Source organism: Eptatretus burgeri, chromosome 6 (genome assembly GCF_056783735.1).
Source record: "Eptatretus burgeri isolate ZD-2024b chromosome 6, Ebu_testis_v1, whole genome shotgun sequence".
NCBI lineage: Eukaryota > Metazoa > Chordata > Myxini > Myxiniformes > Myxinidae > Eptatretus > Eptatretus burgeri.
Genome location: NC_140966.1, coordinates 60,721,368 through 60,744,686, shown reverse-complemented (window position 1 = coordinate 60,744,686; position 23,319 = coordinate 60,721,368). Strand labels below are relative to the sequence as shown.

The 23,319-nt window shown below is 43.6% G+C and overlaps 1 protein-coding gene and 1 pseudogene across 3 annotated transcripts in view; one reads left to right on the top strand and one right to left on the bottom strand.

Annotated features, from left to right (window-relative positions):
- Positions 1-23,319, top strand: part of LOC147024907 (zinc finger SWIM domain-containing protein 6-like) — a 194,836-nt gene that overhangs the window by 115,181 nt on the left and 56,336 nt on the right. For all 3 annotated transcript variants that reach the window (XM_085885288.1, XM_085885285.1, XM_085885286.1), the window contains 4 exons: positions 9,569-9,739; positions 10,854-11,042; positions 11,578-11,724; positions 21,974-22,120. In XM_085885288.1, coding sequence (XP_085741414.1) covers positions 9,569-9,739; positions 10,854-11,042; positions 11,578-11,724; positions 21,974-22,120 — 654 coding nt within the window. The remainder of the gene's footprint in view (positions 1-9,568; positions 9,740-10,853; positions 11,043-11,577; positions 11,725-21,973; positions 22,121-23,319) is intronic.
- Positions 8,720-8,860, bottom strand: LOC147024908 (signal recognition particle RNA; annotated as a pseudogene).

Below are 23,319 nucleotides of genomic sequence, written 5' to 3'. Positions count from 1 at the left end.
ATTGTTTCACGATGCAAGATCACAATAAAAAAAAATTCCAATTTCCTCTCTGGCATACAAGTGCAGCAGCTCACCACTTGCCCTTCGCCCTGTCTCAAAATGCACGGCACCAGACTGAACACAAGTGCACAGCTCGTACGTAGTTCAAGCAATTAATGCACGAAAAAAAATTGTTTAAAATGAAGCGCACAGCACGTACACGTAAACAAAAGACTGCTCAATTATTTGCCTCTCCATCAGTTAATTTTTGAAATGGCCGAGTAATAACCTGCCAAACTTTCATACAATTAATCGATCAATTTCTTACACTATGTTCTTCCTTTAAAAGCACAATCTCAACACTTTGCAAAAAAGGAAGAGGAGAGAAAACTCAAAAAAAAAATGAGCAAATGCAACAGTAAACAGAAGCAATTTTAGGAGAGATTTGTAAACTTGTGCAATTGATTGGGTCATGCGAATTTTAAGAGGCAGCGAGTTCAACAATCGAGAAAAGTGTTTGAAGAATGCTCGATCGCCAAAATTATTCATCCTTGTGTAAGAAAGGACCAGCTGAGCATTTCTGGTGTTGATTGTCGCTTTCTTGCATGGATGCAAGGTGTGGTTAGGTCAGAAATATAGGTAGGAACCAATTTATGTTGGGCTGTTAAGATTACCATGTGCTTTAAAAAAAAGTATCTGTTAATATACTCGGAGCTTGCGGAGTGTTTTATTTTGTGCATTGGAGTAACCCAATCAAATTTGAGCTTCTGCACTACAATTCTTTCATAAATATTCTCAATGAGTTGCAAGGGATTGAGATGAGGAGCATGAGTTGAGGACCTCCTCGCATTGAGTCGCAGTAATTCAAGCGTGATGTTATGAGAGCATGACCAAAAAGTTTTGATTGTCTTGGAATTTATGCACCGGTGAATTTGGGAAATATTGTGCGGATACATTTACAGGTTTCAGTAATGTGCAGGATATAGCAAAGAGTTGGGTCCATATTGACGGCCAAATTTAAAACTATCGAAACAGATGTCAGGTGGTAATCCGAAAGTATCTGGGGTTGGCTATTTTAATTTGATTGGATGGAGATCCAAGGATCAGCATGTCACTTCAGCAGCGATGACTTTGAGAAAGTTGATCAGCATCGATATTTGTACTAGATTGCTCATTTGTCCCAGACAATGTACTAGCAGAAACTTGAATCAATTATAACTGTTATTGTACAAGTGGATGTGCCAAAGCCTTCAGCCTGTGCGAGACATACCAGGTGTCTTGGCTCCTTCACTCAAACCAAGAGGCAGTGAGTGGCCTTGCCAATTCTAATTTTTTTTTTTTAATACAAACTGCATTTAAATGTAAAGATGTAACCAATGTAGAAGGAAGATTTCATGATGGTGTGTGTGGGTGGATCGGCAGGATAGCCTCGAGGTACGCACACTCGTTTCTGAGCTGTCTAGCCCGAGTTCAAATGTCAACCCAGCTATAAACTGTCATCCTGGTGTTTCGCCGGCAGGACGAGACATCAAATGAAATGTGTGCGCATCAGGAAGTCTGGTGGCTCAATGAGTCCCAATGCTTTCATTCATGAAAATATATTTTTGAGAAAGGTCACTGCCATCAAAACATAAATCTGCTTTTCAACTTTGAATATACATGGGAATCACTGTCACCTCGGGATAAACATTTTTCACGGAAGCGATGTTTGGCGTTAAGGTTCCGAAGTCTGAAGCATTCTGAAGTCACAAGATGATATCACAATGGATCATTTAATCATTGATCAGAATTACGTGGTTATTGAGAAATATACTCCTTAGGTTATAGCAACCGAACATATTTTAGCCTATTTGAATATAAAAAAGTACCCTCAATTTTATAGCAACATTGGCTAATAAATGAATTAAATCGTAACAACATCAAAATCTTTTTATCAGACTCAGTGGCAGAATGGTTGGAGGGTCTGCTCTGAGTCTCGGCAGTCAAAGTTTCTAAGCCGACTCCAGCCAAGTCATACTAATGACTTTAAATATGGAATATTCTGCTTACTTGGTTGACAATCAGCATTAAAAAAAAGAATAGAGAACGGACAAACAACCATTGCACAGGCTTTGATGGGTTTAAAAGCCTCTTCCTGTATTGTTGTTCATTGGAAGGGAACTCGTATAATCAGACTCAGTGGTGTGATATAATTAGAGTGTCCACTCTGTGTCTGGGAGGTCGGTTGTTCAAACCTCGGCCAAGTCATAACAAAGACTTTAAAAATGATACGTGCTGCTTCCTTGCTTGACACTCCATTTATAAAAGATTTGGCATGGGCAAACAACCATTGCATTGTCTTTTCATAAAATGAATGACCCCCCTCCTCCTGTGTTGAAGTTCCTTTTAAGGGACCTCATATTATGTTTTCTTATTTTACATTCGACAGAATATTTGGAAACCTAACTTGGCAACAGTGTTAAAAGGAAGTGAAACTTAAATTTCAAAAACTGATTGTTATTGGGTTTTTTTTTAGTTGCATCCTCGTACGAACAAACGGCATTAATCAGCAAGCGGAATTTCAGTGAATTTTCCACGAATTTCAGTGGAGGCTGCCAAGTCCCTTTGTGGGTCCCTGATTACCTGGAATTATTTACGGGAAAAAAATTTAATAAAATATAGGGCTGCTTACACTAAAGAGAGAAGATTATGTGTGTTTATAAGAGGTACGGTATTTATAACATTAAAGGGGTTGACAGACTAAGTACAGAGCATATTTAGGGCCTAGTTTGGGAATAGCACTCGGGGGTGACAGCTTGGAAATACAAAGGCAAAGTAAAATTAAAATCAGATGGGGGGGTTATTTTAGCTTGCAGAGTTTTTGATATGTTGAATAGCTGGAGGGGAAGAGTAGTGGGAGGAAGGATAATTGATCTGTTTTTAAAAGGAATGGGATAAATTCCTTGATGTATTGAGAATAAGCAGATATATGTAACTTGGGTGAGAGGCAGGTATGAAGATGCATGCTCTTCATCATGGTTTGAGAAAAGCTCGTTTATTTAGCCGGGTGTGGTGGATGGACGTTAAGCTGGGTTTCTCATTTGCTAGCAATTAGTTAGTAGATGTTAAAGAGATCATGGTGTCTTTCATGAAGAGTTAGTGAGTTATCGCCGACACCCTGAACTAATTACAAATTCCTGTCCAAATCACTTTCAGTCGAATGTCAGGCCTGGCCAGCCGGTTCGTGAAGGATTTGGCTCAAAAGCTTTCTCAGACCGAGCCCCACAAGATGGGAATAATTTGGGCCATTATAGTAGAAGCAGTAGTAGAAGTAGTATTATTAGTAGTAGCAGCAGTAGTAGTTGTCACATGTCTTAGTTTTTGCATGGAGATATGGCGCATGTTCGATGGGCAAAATTTACCTTTTCCTGCTTGTTGTATTATCTTGCAGGTTAATGATCTTCTAATGTTGATTAAACGACCTCAAACTCAATCACGCATGTTTCATGAAAGACTGCTTGGGTGGAGTTTGTTGCATGGCATTGCTGAGCATATTCCAATATCAATTTTTTTAAAGCACATTTTAAATGCTTTTTAGAACCCCATATGAAATATGTCAACCCAGCAGCACTTCCCATGTACTGCTGCTTGAAACACATCTGAGCCCTTCCTTGTAAAACTCTGAAACTCCAGATGATCTGCTGACCTCAACTCTATTGTTCCCTCTCTTTTCCTGCTTGTGGAACATCCTTCTCAGGATATTCAACCCCACTCTTCCTTATCATGCTTCAAGTTAGCAATGCACAACCATCTCAGGTCATCTTGTATTCTTACCCATGAATTTTTCATTCCTCATTAACCCTTCCCTGACCTCTCGTCATCTACTTTCACATTGCTGTCCTTCCCCCTTCTCTCTCCTGTTTTTTCTTCACTTTGTTGTCTCCATATGTTGTCACACTTCCACTCCCTCATACTCTCTCACTCACCTCATCCACCGTTAATGTGTTGCCCTACCCTCTATCACCCTTTCACGTCCCTCTTCCATGAGCCCAGATTTTGTTTAGAGAAATAAATAAATTAAAATACCTCTCAACTGAATTGTGCTTAAGACAATGAAATGAGCACAGGAAGTAAAAAAACAAAAACATTAAGAGGTGAAGCAGAGTTGCAGTAACAAAGTGTAAAGCAAAATTAAATTGAGAGAGAAATAACGACCACAATTTATATTGCTCCATTGTCTCCATTTTGGGGTTGAATTAGCAAGACATTTTTACCCTGCGCACGCGAAGCAAAAAACGGGGTTAAGCAATTGGTTCACTTCTGTCTGTCTGTCCGTCCATTCACGAACGGCATTTTATGCTCAAGAAACAACTTAATTTCAAGTTGATGTTGTATTTTGAACACAAAGCCTGGTGTTGGGTTAATGGTTAAGGTGGCTGGCTTAAGATCTCAGGGTTTGGGTTTGATCCCTGTCATTCCATTAATTAACACCAGGTGGGTTGACTCAACCAGCTTACTTGAGTACCAGCTTACTTGAAACAGGAGGCATTGAGTGCATCAGCGGCACAGCTGTGCTCCCAGCAAAGATGCAACCAGCAGCCACAGGCTGCATACGAAATTATAATGATTTTGAACATGAATCGGAAAACAAACCTCTAGTTTTATAGTACTTTGGCTCTGAATTTGTCCCTATTGCACATGCACAGAAAGGAGTGAGATAATATTTTTACTATGTCTGCCTGTCTGTCTGGCAGTCCAACAAATTGAAAATCATTCCAAACAAGAAACTTATTATTTTTAAGGACGTTGTAAAGGACACAAACAACAGGCACGAGGAACTAATTAATGTACCGTGCTAGATAAGGTGGTGTAAAAGCCACTGCGTCAATGGTGGTAAACAAGTAGATTTAAATTTATTTTTTTTATGTGACCTTTACAATCTTTATTTTATTTAAATTTAATTATATACATGAACACAAGAGAACACAAATTGCCTTCGTGTTGCTTCCATAAACCAGTTTTTCAGTACTTGAACATGTTGTTATATAAGGTGGTGTATCGGACTGCTTCAATGGAGCTAAACTTCTGGAAGTTTTTTGAAACGACCTTTAATTAAAATCGTTATTTTATTTAAATTCAATGATGTACCTGAACACTGCAAGAGGTAAGGTGTTTTATGAAATCTGTAGTTACAGTACTGTAATACAAATGAGTAACTGACAGGTAGCCTATTTGGTGTTCCCATCTCTCGATTTGTGAGAAAGGTCACTTTCACCAGATCCTCACCCTCCCCAGTGCTTAACTCGTGAAGCTGGAATCCCAGGTTTGAAGAGCATGTACTGCGAAAGTAGCCACAAATCGAGAACAATCCACAGCTGAGAATATACTCTGGAAAGGTCACTTTCACCAGATGCAACCTGAGTGCCCTCCAGGCTCGAACCAGGGTTGGAATAGAAGGAAATCCAAAAACCTTCGACACAGGGTGAGGCCACTGAGCTCACCATGCCTGTGCTTTATCCACACCCAAATACATTTAATCTATCAGTGTGTGGAATTTAGCCAAGGTCAAAACAAACTGCCTCATTTGGACGCAAATCTTTGATAATGCATGATCACACGTCAGTCTGTGAAAATTGCCCAAAGTAACATTAATCACAGTAAAATTACCAAAACCATCATAAATCTGTATTATATTGTATTGTCGTTTGTAATAGATACCATGAATGAGTGCTTCGTTTGCGTAAACATGGCAGAAGGTACCATAACACAGGAGGTGGAATACCAACCTAAGATGGAAATTGCTATCAGTGTTTGACACAGTACTTGCTTGTATACAGATGGAATCAACAGAAGGTTGGTCAAGGGATACTAACGTCCTGTTATTTCCATCCATTGTACCATTTGTCCACCAACGTAGATCGACACTGGCCTTCACGAGCAAGACTAGCTTTTCATTCTACTTCTTCTACTTTCATATGCAGTGTGTGGTTGAAGTAGAAAAATTTGTTGGGGATGCAACTGTGCCACTGATGCAGTGCCCACTGTAGGTTGGAGGAGGAATTTGGAATTTGTTGAGGATGTCAGCGATAGCTCGCCGACTCTTCACGAAGGACACCATGGGATCTTTAACATCCACGGACGAATGCCGACAGACACGATGCCCAGTTTAACGTCCATCCGATGGATGGCGCACACATTGATGAATCACCCTGTCTGTGAAACACCAGGATGGCAGTTTATAGCTGGGTCGGGATTCAAACCCAGGCTAGACAGCTCACAGGTGAGTGTGCATTCCACCAGTCATTCATTCTACTTGAGTATTAATAGTCAGGCTTGTTTTTTTGAAATCTCTTTAAGTATTTGATACTGTCCTGATAAACTATTTTATCCTATCCATTTTTGTGAAATATATTGTACAAAAAATGAAAAATAATTGCATACAACTACTTAAATGGTGTATAATGAAGAACTCATCTTGCTGGTGAAGGCTAGTTTTTGATTGGGGGGGGGGGGGCAGGAAGCTTTGTTTTTTGTACTTTATGGCCTACTCTTTTCAAAAAGTACAATGACATCTTCAATGTCCGCAAGTGATGTGAGTACCGGTTGTGGGTGGGAGCCGTCTTCTTATCTCCTCTGAAAGAGAGCATATTCTCTGAGACAATGCAGCACCAGGATGATAGTTTATAGTCTGGTTAAGATTTCAACCCAGCCAAGTCTTAGACGAGTGCGTTCCCTTAAAGGTATCCTTCAATTCCCACCAAAAGTCTTATTCACTTTCCAATTGTGCATCAACCTTTCACAATATTGTTAACAAAGTGAGTCTTTTTCAGTTCACGAAAGTGACATTTTACCTTGAATGTATTCATTCGGAAATCGTGTTTGAGGAGTCTGAGTGAGGGACTCGCAGGATTTGTCATGAAAATAACTTTCTCCCCAGCCTTGAAATTTTCCAGTGCCTGAGAACAGGGGCTGGCAAAGTGGTGCAGGTGGATTTTGGGACAAGGAGAGCATTGTGATCCATACCTGATTGGCCCAGCATCACATGTCAAAACATTGGCGGATCAGCCGGTCTGTCGGGATGGCTGGGATGCTGATGCGGCATAGGATTAAAAATGACCGCAGTCGACGATGTACAGGGCGGCCTGAATGTCACTTTACTCCTCCCTAGTAAAGCATTAATTCTTAAACTTTTAATATACAGGTTTAATTGTGCAGTACTTACAGTAATCAGTCATTGTATCTGTTTGTGCTCCATCATTCTCCTTGCACCACTGGATTCCAGGAGGGTGGAGGGGAAGGGAGGGAGGGAGATGTGAGAAATCCAGGAGGGGTAATGCGACTTTCAAGCCACCCTGTACAAGGGTTCTCAGCCACGAACTTCAGTAGAGTACACTTTAGGCAACCATCATGTGTTGATTTATCTGAAGGAAGCAACAGGTGGTGAAATATTGCAAATATTGAAGCAGCTCACAGTGTGAGGATAACAATGATGGAGTTATTTACAAATCTCTTTTTTTGGACCCCAAAAGGAGGTAACAAATTAGAATCTGCACTGCTCCGATTTGGTTTGTCAAAGTGTTTCTATGGACATGATCATTACCTTCAATTTGCTGGACCCAAGATGAAATATTAAGGTTTCCAAATATCGATCTTTAACATTTCTTTTCTGTGCCAATTAATTATCTGGGGTGGTGGGGTGGATGCGGGGGGGGGGAGAGGGGGTGTCTATTTTCTTGAAAAGGCACATATCATCCCTTTTCACATATTTTACTAATCTGAAGTTTAAGATTTTATTTATTTATTTATCTGCTGAGCAATTGGATTTTCTTTTTCACAACCATTCCTTTTCAGAGGAATATAGAACACCTGAAGTCACAAACCTCACAAGTGAAAATTGGGGCATTTCCACATTTATTTATTTATTTTACATCTATCTTTTGATTGGACAGTTGAGGGGGTTAAATTGAAGAAATTAATGAAGAAAAGGGCAGATAATCAATATGAGAGCGATCTGCCCCACTGATAGTGAGGCAGACAATCCCTTTGTTGCATCTTCATGCTGTCCCAATGCACTATTTTCAATGTGTCACCTTCTACCCTGCGTCACCTCACTCTTCCTCGATCCTAAACACCGTGTCAACAAAAATGAGGGAAAAGAAAGAAGGGAAATTAAATGTTTGGAGGATATAGGAATAAGGGCCGATGGAAAAGGCATACATGGAGCATACGGCGGAGAGTCAGAATGTTTGCCATATTTACCTATATAAAAATATATGGTCTCAAATATGTATCTTAAATTACAAAAGCTACGTGTTGAGAAAAGCTGACTGCACACTGCAATTCAAGGCCAAAGGTGATCACATGACAAAAACCACCAACGCCAATCAGCTGAACTTTCCAAATTGCAAAAGCACATTAAATGTTTTCACCTTAGCTCATCAATATGTGATAAGTTGAAACGTTCTTGTTCCTTCAAAAGGATGTTAATCGATCTGTAGGTGATTTCTCACGTGCTTCATTTGCTTACTGTCCACCCTTAAGGATAGTCCTGTGGTTTTCTACGAAAATGCGAAGGCGAACAGTACATTTTCCTATCAAAAGGTGTTTCATTCCCACTGATGTTGTTGTTCGTCTTTCGGCTGCTCCCGTTAGGGGTCGCCACTGCGGATCATCTGTTATGACCTGCTTACTGATTTGGCACAGGTTTTTACGCCGGATGCCCTTCCTGATGCAACCCTGGTCGTCTCTTACGACACAGGGATAAGGATTGGGTTTCGCCATGATTCCGGGCTGCCCTACACCCTCTCATAGCGCGGCCCGGCACAGAGCTCCCGTCCTCAAGCGATCCTCCAACCCAAACCTCCGAGTAGCTGGATTACAGGCGCACGCCACTACACCCGGTTTTTAAAATTCCCATTGATGTGTGTTCAATAATTTTCAATCCTACATCTTGTGGCAAGTACAAAGCATTTCATGGTATTTCAAATAATCCAAGACTAAAGTATCATAATCGGGGAGAACGTTTGAAATGTTCTTTATATGAGATCTGCGATTTGGCCTTGAGTCGATGTCTTGCTGTGTTTTCCCCTAAATGATACCTGGATGCACCACTGAATCTGTTATGAACTTGGAGTTGAACCCCTTACATAGCCATAGCCTTTCACCTAACACCAGAGAAGTTGTAACATTTCTTGTTTAAACCTGGAGTGGTGAAGATTAACGGAAGATCTAGTACATAGATCACAGGGAAGGAGAAGGACATCAGGAGACAATGTAATTTTGCATGAAAAACAAGGATAATAGTGGGCAATAAGCAGGCTTACGTGGCATAAATTACCTGCATCAGGCAAACGTACTTTTGGTCAGTATGTATGTATATATATATATATATATATATATATATATATATATATATATATATATATATATATATATATATATATATATATATATATATATACTGTAGAGTATTTCACGTTGCAGAACGTAATTCAACATTGTTGCTTCGGCCAGGATTTCTGTTCACCAAGCTTCCAAAAATGAGCACGCATGATTACGCGAGATCAGTACAATGAACAAGCTGTGCGGATGGTGTCACGTGTTGGTGCAGGTATGCTGTGGATATGCGTGGTTTTGAACCCGCACTGCCGTCCGTCCGAGAAAAGCCACTGGACACACCTCTTGGTGAAATGGGGTGAAGTCGATACGTGTCCGATGGAGGATGGATACCCGGGCATGGACCTGTACTCCATACGACTGCCTCCCTCCAACCACCGGAGCGGTAATTGATGCACCTGCAAGAACGGGCTCCCTGTTGAGATGCTCAAATAAAATGTGTGATGGAACAGGTGGAAAGCATTTACCATCTGAAAGGTTATGGACAATCATTACCTGTACGTTCTGTTAGATGCTGAGTTGCACATATATTTCAAAGGGATGATACAATGCACTCTGAGGTTGCACTTTCATGAAGTCACTCAATCTGCTTAGAATGGGAGAGCCTTTTGTTCGATGTTCTTGGATGTTTGCTACATTGTCAAGAGTACAAGATAATTTGAATCCACAATGTTCACTCGAGCAAGGCTCGGTGTTATTACATGTGAAAATGAGAAATGTCTACCCTGTTGTCATCTCCTGATTTTTTTTTCTTTTTTTCTTTTTACCATTTAGGGAGATCTTTGTTATTTGCAGCTTTTTCAGAGGTAGCATTTTTTGCGGTCCCAAATTGGCCTGAGGGCATTGAGCATCAACCACAAGGCATAGACCGGCATCGCGTGTCGACGAGATGATGCATCTCACAGCTGTCGAATAAAAACCCAGCCGGCTCATTAATGACCCTCACTCAGACAGCGGCATCATAATTCTGAGATGAAGTTGGTTCCCAGAAATCTGCGAATCTGTATTATATCCTATAAACCATCGCATTCAGCCAGATTTGAACCCACAACATTTAATGAGCCTGTTCAGTTTCCTTCCTACAAGGCCACCACTATTCTATACAGTTTTACAATTGTCCTCGCTTTGTATCATGATTTGAGATGGAAAAGAAAAAAGAAAAGCTGAACTTTTTCAGTGGAGAACTCATATTGTCCTTACTTGGGTTGAACTTAATCATTCCTGCTTTGATCAGGGCAAATAACTGGCCACCTAACTTTAAAAGCCACTTACAATTTAGCAAACCACTGCATTAATAATAATTCTTGATGATGATACTGGTGTGATTATTCATTTATTATGCACAAAATGTTTCTTGATTGCATCCCCATCAATAACAATCTACTCCCTTTATCAAGCTTTCCATTACCAATTGTTCAAGTGACTTCTCCACGATGTTGATGATTTTACAAGGAGCGGTTAATATTTTGTGTTTTTCCTATTCTCCCACATGCCAACAGATGTGGCAGCTCGAACTCGCCGCACGGTATTCAGCCGTGCCATCGAAGCGAGCAAACTGAGCTGGAAGGATGCACATCTGCTGGGAATCATCACTGGAGACTATGACAGCCCCCGTTGTCGCGTCGACATGCCTCGCGGCAATGCCAGCTGCCCCAGCTTCGACGCCTGGGGTCGGCCGCTCTGGCACGGTAAGATGAGAACAGCCTTTTATTCTATTCCAATTTTTTTTGGTTCATCGGTACACGAGGGCTCGAGAAACTATGATAAAAACTTGGAAGAAGGTTGGTTCGATGGGAGTTTATGAGAGATGTCCTGTTTGAAATTTTGGAGAATAGAGTAATCTTTTGTTTGGCGTTTCCAGCTTGATAACATTTGGATGTAAACATCTATATAGTGAAAATAAATAAAGTTAGGAAAAGCAGTTGATGGTTTGATTGATTAACATAAGTGATGTAAAAGTTCCCGGGAAGGATAGAAATGGAGAACGAGAGCAGCTTGAGCGGGGATGAAGAAAGACTCATATGGAAGATACTCAGTTGGACGCTGCTCGCCTCTGAGCTGTCTGGTTAGGGGTTCAATCTCTGGAGGCATGGAATCAATTTCAAGTTGTTGTTCTGACATGACCCCCCCCTCCCCATCTTGTATATTAAATTAGAGTAAATGTCGAATCTGAATGCATTTAAGGGCAGACAGATTCAAGTCATTTCCTGTACTGTTTTGCAGAGTACGTCCCGACTGCCTGCGCCCGTGTTGATGCCCTGCGTTCTCACGGATACATGCAGGAGGCTCTGCGGTTGGCTATCGCTGTTGGCCTTACCTTGCGTTTCCAACAGGAGCAGCAGTATGAGAATTACCGGCAGCAAAAGAAAGGTGTGAAATCATTGCAATTAAGTGCAGCAAAAGAAAGCATGAGGAAGGATCCACCACACTCTGATAATCTGAATCCATTCGGCTAAAAGTTGTGCATATGGATTTTTGATTAGTTCGGTCTAGGTGGTGGTCGTGCCTTGGAATCATTTTTCTCCCAGAGTTATTGTCTTCACAAACATTCAGGAAGAAAATAATATTAGCTCAAGTGTACAGTGGCTTATTTTTTGACAAGTTGTTTTGTCGAATCGCAGAATTACTTTTGAGCTGTCTTGTCTGAGTTTGATTCTGACCTGAACATGTACAGTATTTGAATTGGTTCTTTGCAGGAATGGCATTGCATCACATCATGTGCCATTCCTTGGATGTACATTAATCTGGGTGTCCCATCTAGCAGCATTAATCAGTGGATTTTAAAGATCCCACGTTGCCTTTCATGAAGCGGGTCAGGTCAGGTTTGGGAGCATGTACCGGAGCAGTGCGTTGTTGCATCTACTTTCTGCCGGTACTCGAGGAGCCTCTGTCTGGCTATCTCCAAGACAAATGTCTGGCCGACCAAATCTCCTTGAGATCCCGATCAACTTGTTGCAACCATGAGGCATGTAGTCAGACCATTGGTCTACTCCACTCACGAGGCTCCTTCAATGAGAGAATCTAGTAAACAGAATCGGCATCAGGAAAACGGGCCACATGTCCATACAGCCGCAGCTGATGCTCACGGACGATGCAGGTCACAAATATCATTTGAGTCTCTCTCAGCAACCACTCATTAGACACAAAGTCTGACCAGCGATAGCCAATAATTCTCTGAAGAAACCTGGTACCGAAGGAGTTAAGTCTCTGTCTCAGATCTCTGGTCAGAGTCCAAGTCTCACATCTGTAGAGCAATCATAGAAGCACCAAGGACTTAAATACTCAGACTTTTGCCCTACTGTGTAGGTACCGGCAATGTCACACCCCATGATCCATTGAATCCCTGACTCCCCAGGCCCAACCCAAACATCTATCAACCGACGACTTACATGTGGAGACATGAATATCACTGCCAAGGTGTCACTATCTCTGTGACCTCAACATCCGCACCACAAGCAGGTACAGACAAGATATCAGCATCTAAGATGTCATTGAAAGCCTGGATCTTAGTTTTGACCCAGGAAACCCATAATCTCAGTGTCTCTGACTCCTCATTCAGCACCTCGAGGGTCCCCATAAGGGTATCCATTGTATCCGCAAAGATACCTGCATCATCTGCAACATCAAGGTCAGAGATCGTGACATTCCCAAATGATGCATCGCAGAATTATCTCTCCGACATCCTCCCCAGAATCCAGTCCAGACAAGCACTGAAAAGTGTGGGGGCCATTACACACCCAGACAAACCCCAGTAACAAATGGAAATAAGTCGGAGATGGAAGCACCAAGGTACTCCACCAGATTATAATTCAGACATGAGATTTATCAGTTTTGGTGGCACCCCACAAAGACCAAGAATCCTCCAGAGGGCATCCCGATTCACTGAATCGAACGCTTTACAGAGATCAACATTGGCTGAAAGCAGCCCCTGCTGAAACTCTCATCTGCATTCAGTGAGGACCAGAAGAGCAAGGATACGGTTAAACATTGACCTGTTTGGTGTAAAGCTCAACTGCTCTGGGTGATGGTGCTCAAGCAGTCGGTGCAAACCCTATCAAGAATTATCCCAGGAAAGACCATGTCCAACACTGAGAGCAGCACCAACCCTCGTTAGTTGTTGCCATCTTGGGGATCACCCTTTCTTTTCCAGAAAAAGACAACAATGCCTCTCTTCCAGCCATTTGGGATGATGCCTGTGTTCCAAACAGAGAACAGTACTGCATTCAACAACACGGGTGTAGTATTTCCACCGCACTTGAGCAGTTCAGCATGGATGCCACAGATCCCAGGACCTTTACCCCATTTCAAGCGGTTCACCGCAGCCTTTCTACAAACGAAGGTGGACCAAATTAATTGGAGTATCACCAATATGGATAGTAACACCCCTGACATCCAACTCAACAGCTGGTGGATCAGCCTGGTACAGCGGCTCAAAGTAAAAGTACAGCAGGCCTTCACTTCAGACTCCTCTGTCAAGAGGTCACCACCCTCTGCTCAAACTGCAATACACTGAGAGACATGCTTGGAGGAACGCAATGCGCGAATTCCCCTGTAAGCAGGATGAGGATCACTTGACCACAGGTGATGCTCTACCCCTTCTCAGATTCCTCACACATAAGCCTCCTTGTCCACCCTCAGCGCAGGTGCAGTTTTACGCCTCAGCTCCCTGAACAGCTCAGCTTGTCATTAAGCCTGGCATTGTGACTCCAGTCGATGGTATCCAGTGTCACTAGGGAAACAAAGTTCTTCTTCACCAGATGGTGGGTTCCAAGACATCCACCTGCAACATCAAGGACGGTAGTTTGAAGGCACTGCACAACTCTTCAGGATTCCCTGAAATACCTAGACCCCCCAAATCCCCACTTGGTCTGTTCGCAAACTCCTCCACTACCCTCTCATCATTGAGCTTGCCAACATCCAGCTTAGGCTGCAATGCTACCATTCTTCTGGATTGAAGCTGCAACTTCAGAGTTGCTCCAACAAGCTTGTAGTCGGTATTGAGGAACTGAGCACTCCAGTAGACCCTGCAGTTCTATACCATCCTCCAGCACCCATCAACGAGCACATGGTCAATCTCCTTTGGCACACCGCCAGCGTTTGAATACCAAGTCCGGCGATGTGGCTGAGGGTACTGAAACCATGAACTAGCCGCTGTCAGTCAATGACTTCTTGCGAAGTCAAGGAACTTAGTGCTATTCTGCTTCACAGTTCCAAACCCATGGGGACCGACAGATTTCTCATAGCCGTCCCTATCAGGTTAGATCTGTGACCTGCTACAGGTACCATGTAAACCTGTACTAACCTGTTCCATGTTCGGTTTGTCGGCGACTAAACCGTCTCCCCCACCAGGTTTTTTGGTGAGGAGGGTGTTTGGATATGGACACTCAGCAGGATTAAAAACAAAACCTGTCAAAGGGCGGAGGAGATCCTTGTGAGCCAGCGGCCATCCATATCTAGTGCCCAACTGTGTCTGCGGACGTCCTCCTGCAGTTGGGTTACCTTTTATTAGGAGGTTGGTGGCAGGATTTGCACTCCGGCCACCGTAAAACCCTTCCTTCCACAAAACACGAAAACGCAAAAAAAAATCTAAAAACCCACTCCGTGGGAGTACCTCCTGTGCAGCTTCCCTTCGCAGGGCAGCTCACCGGATGATGGGATTGGGGCAAAGCCTTCAGGACCCCCAATCTTTTATGATAGGAGGGAAACCACGGGGTAACATTCCTGGGTCAGATTGCGGGAGAGTGTGTCGGAGTGGTGCTGAGGTGTCGTCCACCAGACGGCGATCTCCTTGTGTGAACCTGAGGCGGTCCCTTCGGGTGGGTGCCTGGAATGTCCTATTCCGAAGAGAGCATGATCACCTGTCTCTTTCGTCATCTGAGCTCAAGCGTTTGGACATCGGTATTGCAGCTCTCTCTGAGGTTCGGAGACCGGATTGCGGCGAGATAATGGTGGGTGGTTACAGCTACTATTGGTCTGGTCGCTCTGATGGTTACCATACCCAAGGAGTTGCTGTAGCTGTGTCCAATAAGCTGAACTCAATGATAATTGAGGTAACACCGGTCAACGAGCGTATTATGAGACTAAGGATTCATCACTCCTTGGTTGTCATTTCCCTGGTCTCTGTCTATGCTCAGACTGAGGCGAGTGATTTCACCGTGAAGGATGCATTCTTCGCCACGCTCGAGTCTGTGCTTGATCAGTGTCCCAGACGAGATACACTTCTAGTCTTGGGGGATTTCAATGCATCGAATGGAACTGATAGGGATGGTTATGAGATGTGTGTTGGTCCCCAGGGGTCTGGAACTGTGAACCAGAACAGCAGAAAGTTCCTTGACATTGCAAGAAGTCATGGACTTAGGGTGGCCGGTTCATGGTTTCAGCGCCCACAAGCTCATCGCTGGACTGGGTATTCCAACGCTGGCGGTGTGGTAAAGGAGATTAACCATGTACTCGTTGATGGTCGCAGAGGATGATCCAGAACTGTAGGGTCGACCGGAGTGCTCAGTTCCTCAAGACTGACCACCGGCTTGTTCTAGCACCTCCAAAGCTGCACCTTAAATCCTGGAGAATTGTACCATCCCAGCCTAGGCTGGATGTTGGCAAGCTCAAGGATGAGAGGGTAGCTGAGGAATTTGTGAACAGGCTGAGTGGACATTTGGGGGGTCTGGATGCTTTGGGGGGTCTTGAAGAGTTGTAGAGTGCCTTCAACACCACCTTCCTTGATGGTGCCAGCGGATGTCTTGGAACTCACCGCAGGGCAAAGAAGAATTTTGTCTCTCAAGGGACACTGGATACCATTTACCAGAGTTGCAGGGCCATGCTGAATGACAGAGCTGAGCTGTTCAGGGAGCAGAGGCGTAAAACTACATATGCGCTAAGGGTGGACAAGGAGGCCTATATGCGAGGAATCTGTGAGGGGGTGGAGCATCACCTGTGGACAGGTGATTCTCATCCCGCTTACAGGGGAATTCACTCATTGTGTTCATCCAAGCCCATCCTTCGATGCGCTGCAGTTCGAGCAGAGAGTGGTAGGCTCTTGACAGAGGAGTCTGAAGTGAAGGCCCGCTGGGCCGGTTACTTTGAGCGGTTGTACCGGGCTGATCCACCACCTGTCGAGTTGGCCGTCAAGTGTGTTACAATCCCTGTTGCTGACCCTCTAATCAACTGTATTCCACCTTTGCTTGTGGAAACATGGGCTGCGGTGAACTGGTTGAAATGGGGCAAAGCTCCAGGGATCTGTGGCATCCATGCTGAACTTCTCAAGGCTGGTGGAAATGCTGCAGTCGTGTCGTTGCATGCAGTTTTGTGCTCTGCCTGGAACACAGGCATCATCCCAACTGATTGGAAGAGGGGCCTTCTTGTTCCTCTCTGGAAAGGGAAGGGTGATCGCCAAGACTGCAACAACTACCGAGGGGTGAAGCTGCTCTCAGTGCCGGGCAAGGTATTTGCTCAGATAATTCTTGATAGGGTTCGCCACCATCTGCTTGAGCACCAGCGTCCAGAGCAGTCAGGTTTACACCAAAGAGGTCAACGATTGACCGTATCCTTGCTCTTCGGGTCCTCACCGAACGTAGACGAGAGTTTCGGCAGGGGCTGCTTGCAGCCTATGTTGATCTCTGTAAAGCGTTTAATTCGGTGAATCGGGATGCCCTCTGGAGGATTCTTGATCTTCGTGGGGTGCCACCAAAACTGATTGATCTGATGTCTGAATTACACTCTGGAACTGAGAGTGCTGTGAAGTGTGGTGGTACCATCTCTGACTAATTTCCATTTGTTACTGGAGTTCATCAGGGGTGTATACTGGCCCCCACACTTTTCAGCACTTGTATGGACTGGATTCTGGGGAGGATGTCGGAGAGATCAAGCTGCGGTGCATCGTTTGGGAATGTCAAGATCTTGGACCTTGATTTCGCAGATGATGCAGTCATCTTTGCGGAGACTTTAGATATCCTTTTGGGGGCCCTCGAGGTGCTGAATGAGGAATCGGAGCCACTGGGATTACGGGTTTCTTGGGTCAAAACTAAGATCTAGGCTTTCAATGACATCTTGGATGCTGCTGTCCTGTCTGTGTCTGCTTTAGGTGAGGATGTTGTGGTCGTGGAGAGATTCACTTACCTTGGCAGTGATATTCATGTCTCTGCCGGCTGTGAGTCAGAGGTCAATAGACGTCTGGGTCGGGCCTTAGGAGTCATGGATTCACTGGATCATGGGGTGTGGCGCTGCCGGTACCTGTGCGGGAGGATGAAAGTCCGAGTCTTCAGGTCCTTGGTGCTTCCAGTCTTGCTCTATGGATGCGAGACTTGGACTCTGACCAAGGATCTGGGATGGAGATTTAATTCCTTTGGTATCAGGTCTCTTCGGAGAATCCTTGGCTATCGCTGGTTAGATTTTGTGTCCAACGAGCGGTTGCTGAGAGAGACTCGGATGAGATTTGTTACCTGCATAGTCCTTGAGCATCAGTTGCGGCTGCATGGACATGTGGCTCGTTTTCCTGATGCTGATCCTGCTCACCAGATTATCTCAGCGAGGGAGTCTCGTGACTGGAGGAGCCCAATGCGCCGACCACTTGCCTCGTGGCTGCAGCAGCTTGACCGGCATCTCAAGGAGATGGGGATGGGCCTGGCAGCTGCCTGGGGAATGGCCAGATGGAGGCCCCTCGAGTACCGGTGGAAAGTGGACGCAGCGATGCTCTGTTCTGGCACATGCTCCCATACCTGACCTGACATCCCTATCAGTGCCAATCTGCTCTTGAAATCCCCCAAGATGAGAAGAATATCTCGCCTAAGGCACTGGTCAACCACAGACTATGACAGAGTGCGGCACAGAATGCGTCCTTTACAATGAGATCACTCACCTCGGTCAGAACGTAAACAGAGACCAGGGAAATGACACCCAAGGAGTGATGAATCCTCAGTCTCATGATATGCTCGTTGACCAGTGTTACCTTAATCATTATAGGAGTCAGTTTATTGGACACAGTTTAAGCAACTCCTTGGGTATGGTAACCATCAGCGTGACCAGAGCAGTAGTCGGTGTAACCACCAGCCATAACCTCAACACTATCCATATCTGGTCTCTGAACCTCAGAGAGTGCTGCAATACCAATGTTCAAACGCTGGAGCTCAGATGATCGCTGAAACAGGTGATCGTCCTCTCTTAGGGATAGGGCAATTCAGGCACCCACCAGAAGGGACTGCCTCAGGTTAATCCAAGGAGACCGCCGTCTGGTGGACGACACCTCAGCACCACCGTGGCACACACCGCCGCAACCTGACCCAGGAATGTTACCCCATGCTTTCTCTCCTATCATCAAAGTATGGTGGTCCTGAAGGCTTTGCCCTCATCCCACCATCCGATGAGCTGCCCTGCGAAGGGCAGCTGCACAGGAAGTACTCCCACGGAGTGGGTTTTCAGTTTTCTTTGCCTTTTTATGTGTGTTGTGGACTGAAGTGTGTTATGGTGGCCGGAGTGCAAATCCTGCTACTAACCTCCTAGAAAAATAACCCAACTGCAGAAGGACGTCCACAGACACAGTTGGGCACTGAATATGGATGGCCTTTGGGTCACAAGGAGCTCCTTCACCCTTTGACAGGTTTTACTTTTATTCCTGCTGGGTGTCCATATCCACCCACCCTCCTCACCAGGAAACCCGGTGGGGGAGACGGTTTAGTCGCCGACAACCCGACCATGAAACCGGTTAGTGCAGGTTTACATGGTACCTGTAGAAAGTCACAGATCTGATCTGGCCTGACCTGACAATTTGTGAAGAGTAAGTGAGTTATTGCCAGCATCCTGGAAAAATTGCAAAGTCCTGCTGAAATCACCATGATTTGAACAGCAGGCCTGGCCAGTCTGTTCGTAAAAGACTTGAGCCAAATCTCTTCTCTGACCAACCCCATAAAACGGTATAGGATTCAAGAAATCTTTGGAGTTCAGTGTCTTATTGCGAACAACATTAGCCTGGTTGTGGGTTAAAACGCAGCCAAGTTACTATTTTAGATTTGCATTTCAAACATCTGGAAGCTAATCTCGTGTCTGTAAAATCACCACGTGATGATTAAAATGTTGGGAAAACACCCAGCCTTACCTGACGTGCACCTTGCACCAATTCACAGTTCACGGTTGACCTAACACTATGAGAACAATTTGGGATCAAGCACTCAAACGCTGCTTACGAAGAGGCATTCCCAAAGCAGACCAATAATATCCTCCACTAAAATCTTGAACATCCTGAGTGTCAGTTGGTTTGGAGTGAAATAGATGCCAGGGTACAACTATCATACAGCACTTTGATCCTTTTTGTTTGGCAATACTGTATTAGATGTGATGTCAATACAACTATGGCAGAGAGGTATGTTGTGGGACAAATGTTCACATATCGTTAAATAAATAAATAAACAAGAGTTCCCTTCAAGGAACTTGGACACAAAAGGAGGCCATTTGACCCATCAAGCCTGCACAGTAGTTGCCAACCTATGGTTGCTTGTCCGTGCTCTCTCTCTCTCTCTCCTGTTTTTTTAAATGCCGAGCATAAAGCAAGGAAGCAGCACGTACCGTGTTGTAGTTGTTGGTATGGTTCGGCCTGGGTTCAAACCGCTGACCTCCCAGACTCAGAGCGGATACTCCAACCATTAAGCCATGGAGTCTGCATTCCGACAGAATCACCTCTCCCAGGCATCCTGCCGATTTGATTGCAAAGAATAAGTCAAACCTACAGGCTAGTGGGGTCAAAGTTGTTGACCACACGTTAACACAAGCTACATACATGATGGACCAACTTTTGTGATGAAAAGTTGTAAAATGCAAGTTTTCAGCATTGTGAAATTTTGATTGTGGATGAGTGCAATTTCCCGTAGCCCAGGGGCCTGGAATCTAATGAGCAGTGGTTACGGCGAAAAGATAATGGTATATTTGGAGCCGAGCCAGATGAACTAAAAAAGGTGGCCACATCTCTCGACAACACCCACAGCTGGTTTGTTGAGGATGTTGGAATGTCACTTTCAGCACGGCATAACAATTCTCTTCCTCCCTTCATAAGAGGATCCACTTAGAAAGCTGCATTGCTTCAAATGCAATTCGTAATTTTGCAGTCAATCTGCTCTGGTAATTACTGACTTGCCACTTCATATCAGTAATTCGAGCTTCCACAGCAGATCGATTCCTGTTCCACACCTTGCTGAATCGTAGTGGATTGTTGCAAGGCCAAATTATGTGACCGGAAATTGATGTTATTAAAGAATTGCTTTACTTTGTACTCGGTTTACATGGGCTCCTGCATTGACCCGATCTGATCTCCCATCATCGAGCAGCCATGGTGGTTAAAGTGAAAACCAGAAAGGGTCATTGTTTCGGATTAATGAGCAATTTTACACATTAGCCATAAAATTATTTTATTTGTTAAAAATTTGGTATTTGGCCAAGCCTGATGTTGGCATAATGGTTAAGGTGGCTAGCTTACGAACTTAGGATCTTGAGTTTGAGCCCCTGTTTCATTGAATTAACCCCAGGTGGGGTTGGCTCAGCCTGTCATCCTTCCAAGTTTGGTGAAATGAGTACCAGTGTACTGGTAATAGAGGGCACTTCATCAGTGGCACAGCGGTGCCCCCAGAAAATGATGCCACCAACAGCTACAGGCTGCACATGATAGCGAGCTTGTTATTTGGAGCAGGATGTGAAATATTGTGAGGTCTTTGTGAGATATTTTTGCAGGTAGGTAAGCCAGCTTACTTAACATCCCTTATGAAAGACGGCATGCTCCAATATGCAAATCGCATGACATTTTGTCTTTGGCCAAACTCAGAAGGCAGCACATTGCTGACTTTGGTCAATATAGTGATGCTAAGAGGGTCAAGTATGCATCAAAAGTTGTCTTTTTGGAATATGAACCTGTGCTAAGTGGTCAGGTTTGCTCGGGAAGATGGGCCACATAAAACAAACTTGGTTCTGGATATTAAGAATGGTAAATCGTGTGATATATGATTCACGGCATTATGTGGTTACAGGTTGTAAACATCAAAGCCTCATGTACCTTACGTAATGACCAATTCCTCATTATATAAAATCTGGTTGTAGTTCGAAAGTTCCATGTTCAGAAGTTAAGGCACCGCCGAGTATAGCTGCCCCGGCAGATAATGCTCAGGTCCGATGTTTCAACCGATGAGTGTTGTTCATTTCGAAGTCTCGGATAAAAGACCACTCGATGGTCAAAACGTTGGACCTGAGCCTTGCTTGGCAAGCACGATACAAGGTGATGCTTCATTTTAAAATTCCTGATTATAGTTGTTACCAGGTGGTTGGAGTGTCAATGGAAGATATGGAGGATAGAGCAAAAATGGAGACAGTTGGTCCGCTGTGGCGACCCCTAACGGGAGCAAGCCGAAAGAGGAAGAAGAAGTTGTTACCTGTCTCATGAGGCACCTCAGCATGGCAGAAGCGACCATTCATTATGCGTAGCATACATGAGAGGAATATCTACAAAGGTTAACAGTCGCGTTTCAAGGGGAACGATCAGCCCTTGGAGATTCTGTCACTTGGCTTCAACTAAGGCATTGATGCAATGATGGCAGGTGTGGAGATTGGTGTCACATGGCCATGACTTGAGCCCTTGTTCTCGCTGCAGATTGCATGCTGCAGAAGGACACCATGACGAGCGTTGCCAGCACGGAAGGTTGGGTCGGTCACCCTCTGGACCCAATCGGCAGCCTGTTTGACACACTCACAGAAGCCTGCCGTGTGGGAGACGTCGATTCAGCAAATGGCTCGACTGGTACATGGAATTAGCATTGCACGAATAAATGAGTGTTTTAAAAATTATTTTGTTTTGCTAACTCAAAAAACGAGCTTCACCCGCCGTAAAATATATCAGCATCCTAGTTTAGTGAACGAGTCGTTATATTGGGTTATATTGGTTGCTGCATCGAAAATTCATTACATCAGGACTTCTGCACCCAAAATTCCCCCAAAAATATTTTTTAAAAAGGTAAAAATAAAGTCGGATTGAGCTTGTAAAGAAGCTAAATTGCTTTTACTTGTATTTTATTTTGAAAATTCATTACATCAGGGACTTCTGCACCCCAAATTTCCAAAAAATTTTTTTTAAAAAGGTAAAAATAAAGTCGGATTGAGCTTGTAAAGAAGCTAAATTGCTTTTACTTGTATTTTATTTTGAAAATTCATTACATCAGGACTTCTGCACCCCAAATTTCCCCCAAAAATATTTTAAAAAAAGGTATAAATAAAGTCGGATTGAGCTTGTAAAGAAGCTAAATTGCTTTTACTTGTATTTTATTTTGAAAATTCATTACATCAGGACTTCTGCACCCCAAATTTCCCCCAAAAATATTAAAAAAAAAAAAGGTATAAATAAAGTCGGATTGAGCTTGTAAAGAAGCTAAATTGCTTTTACTTGTATTGTATTTTGAAAATTCATTACATCAGGACTTCTGCACCCCAAATTTCCCCCAAAAATAAAAAAGGTAAAAATAAAGTCGGATTGAGCTTGTAAAGAAGCTAAATTGCTTTTACTTGTATTGGATTTTGAAAATTCATTACATCAGGACTTCTGCACCCCAAATTTCCCCCAATTTTTTTTTTAAAAGGTAAAAAATAAAGTCGGATTGAGCTTGTAAAGAAGCTAAATTGCATTTACTTGTATTGGATTTTGAAAATTCATTACATCGGGGACTTCTGCACCCCAAATTTCCCCCCAAAATTAAAAAAAAGGTAAAAATAAAGTTGGATTGAGCTTGTAAAGAAGCTAAATTGCTTTTACTTGTATTGTATTTTGAAAATTCATTACATCAGGACTTCTGCACCCCAAATTTCCCCCAAAAATAAAAAAGGTAAAAATAAAGTCGGATTGAGCTTGTAAAGAAGCTAAATTGCTTTTACTTGTATTGGATTTTGAAAATTCATTACATCAGGACTTCTGCACCCCAAATTTCCCCCAATTTTTTTTTTAAAAGG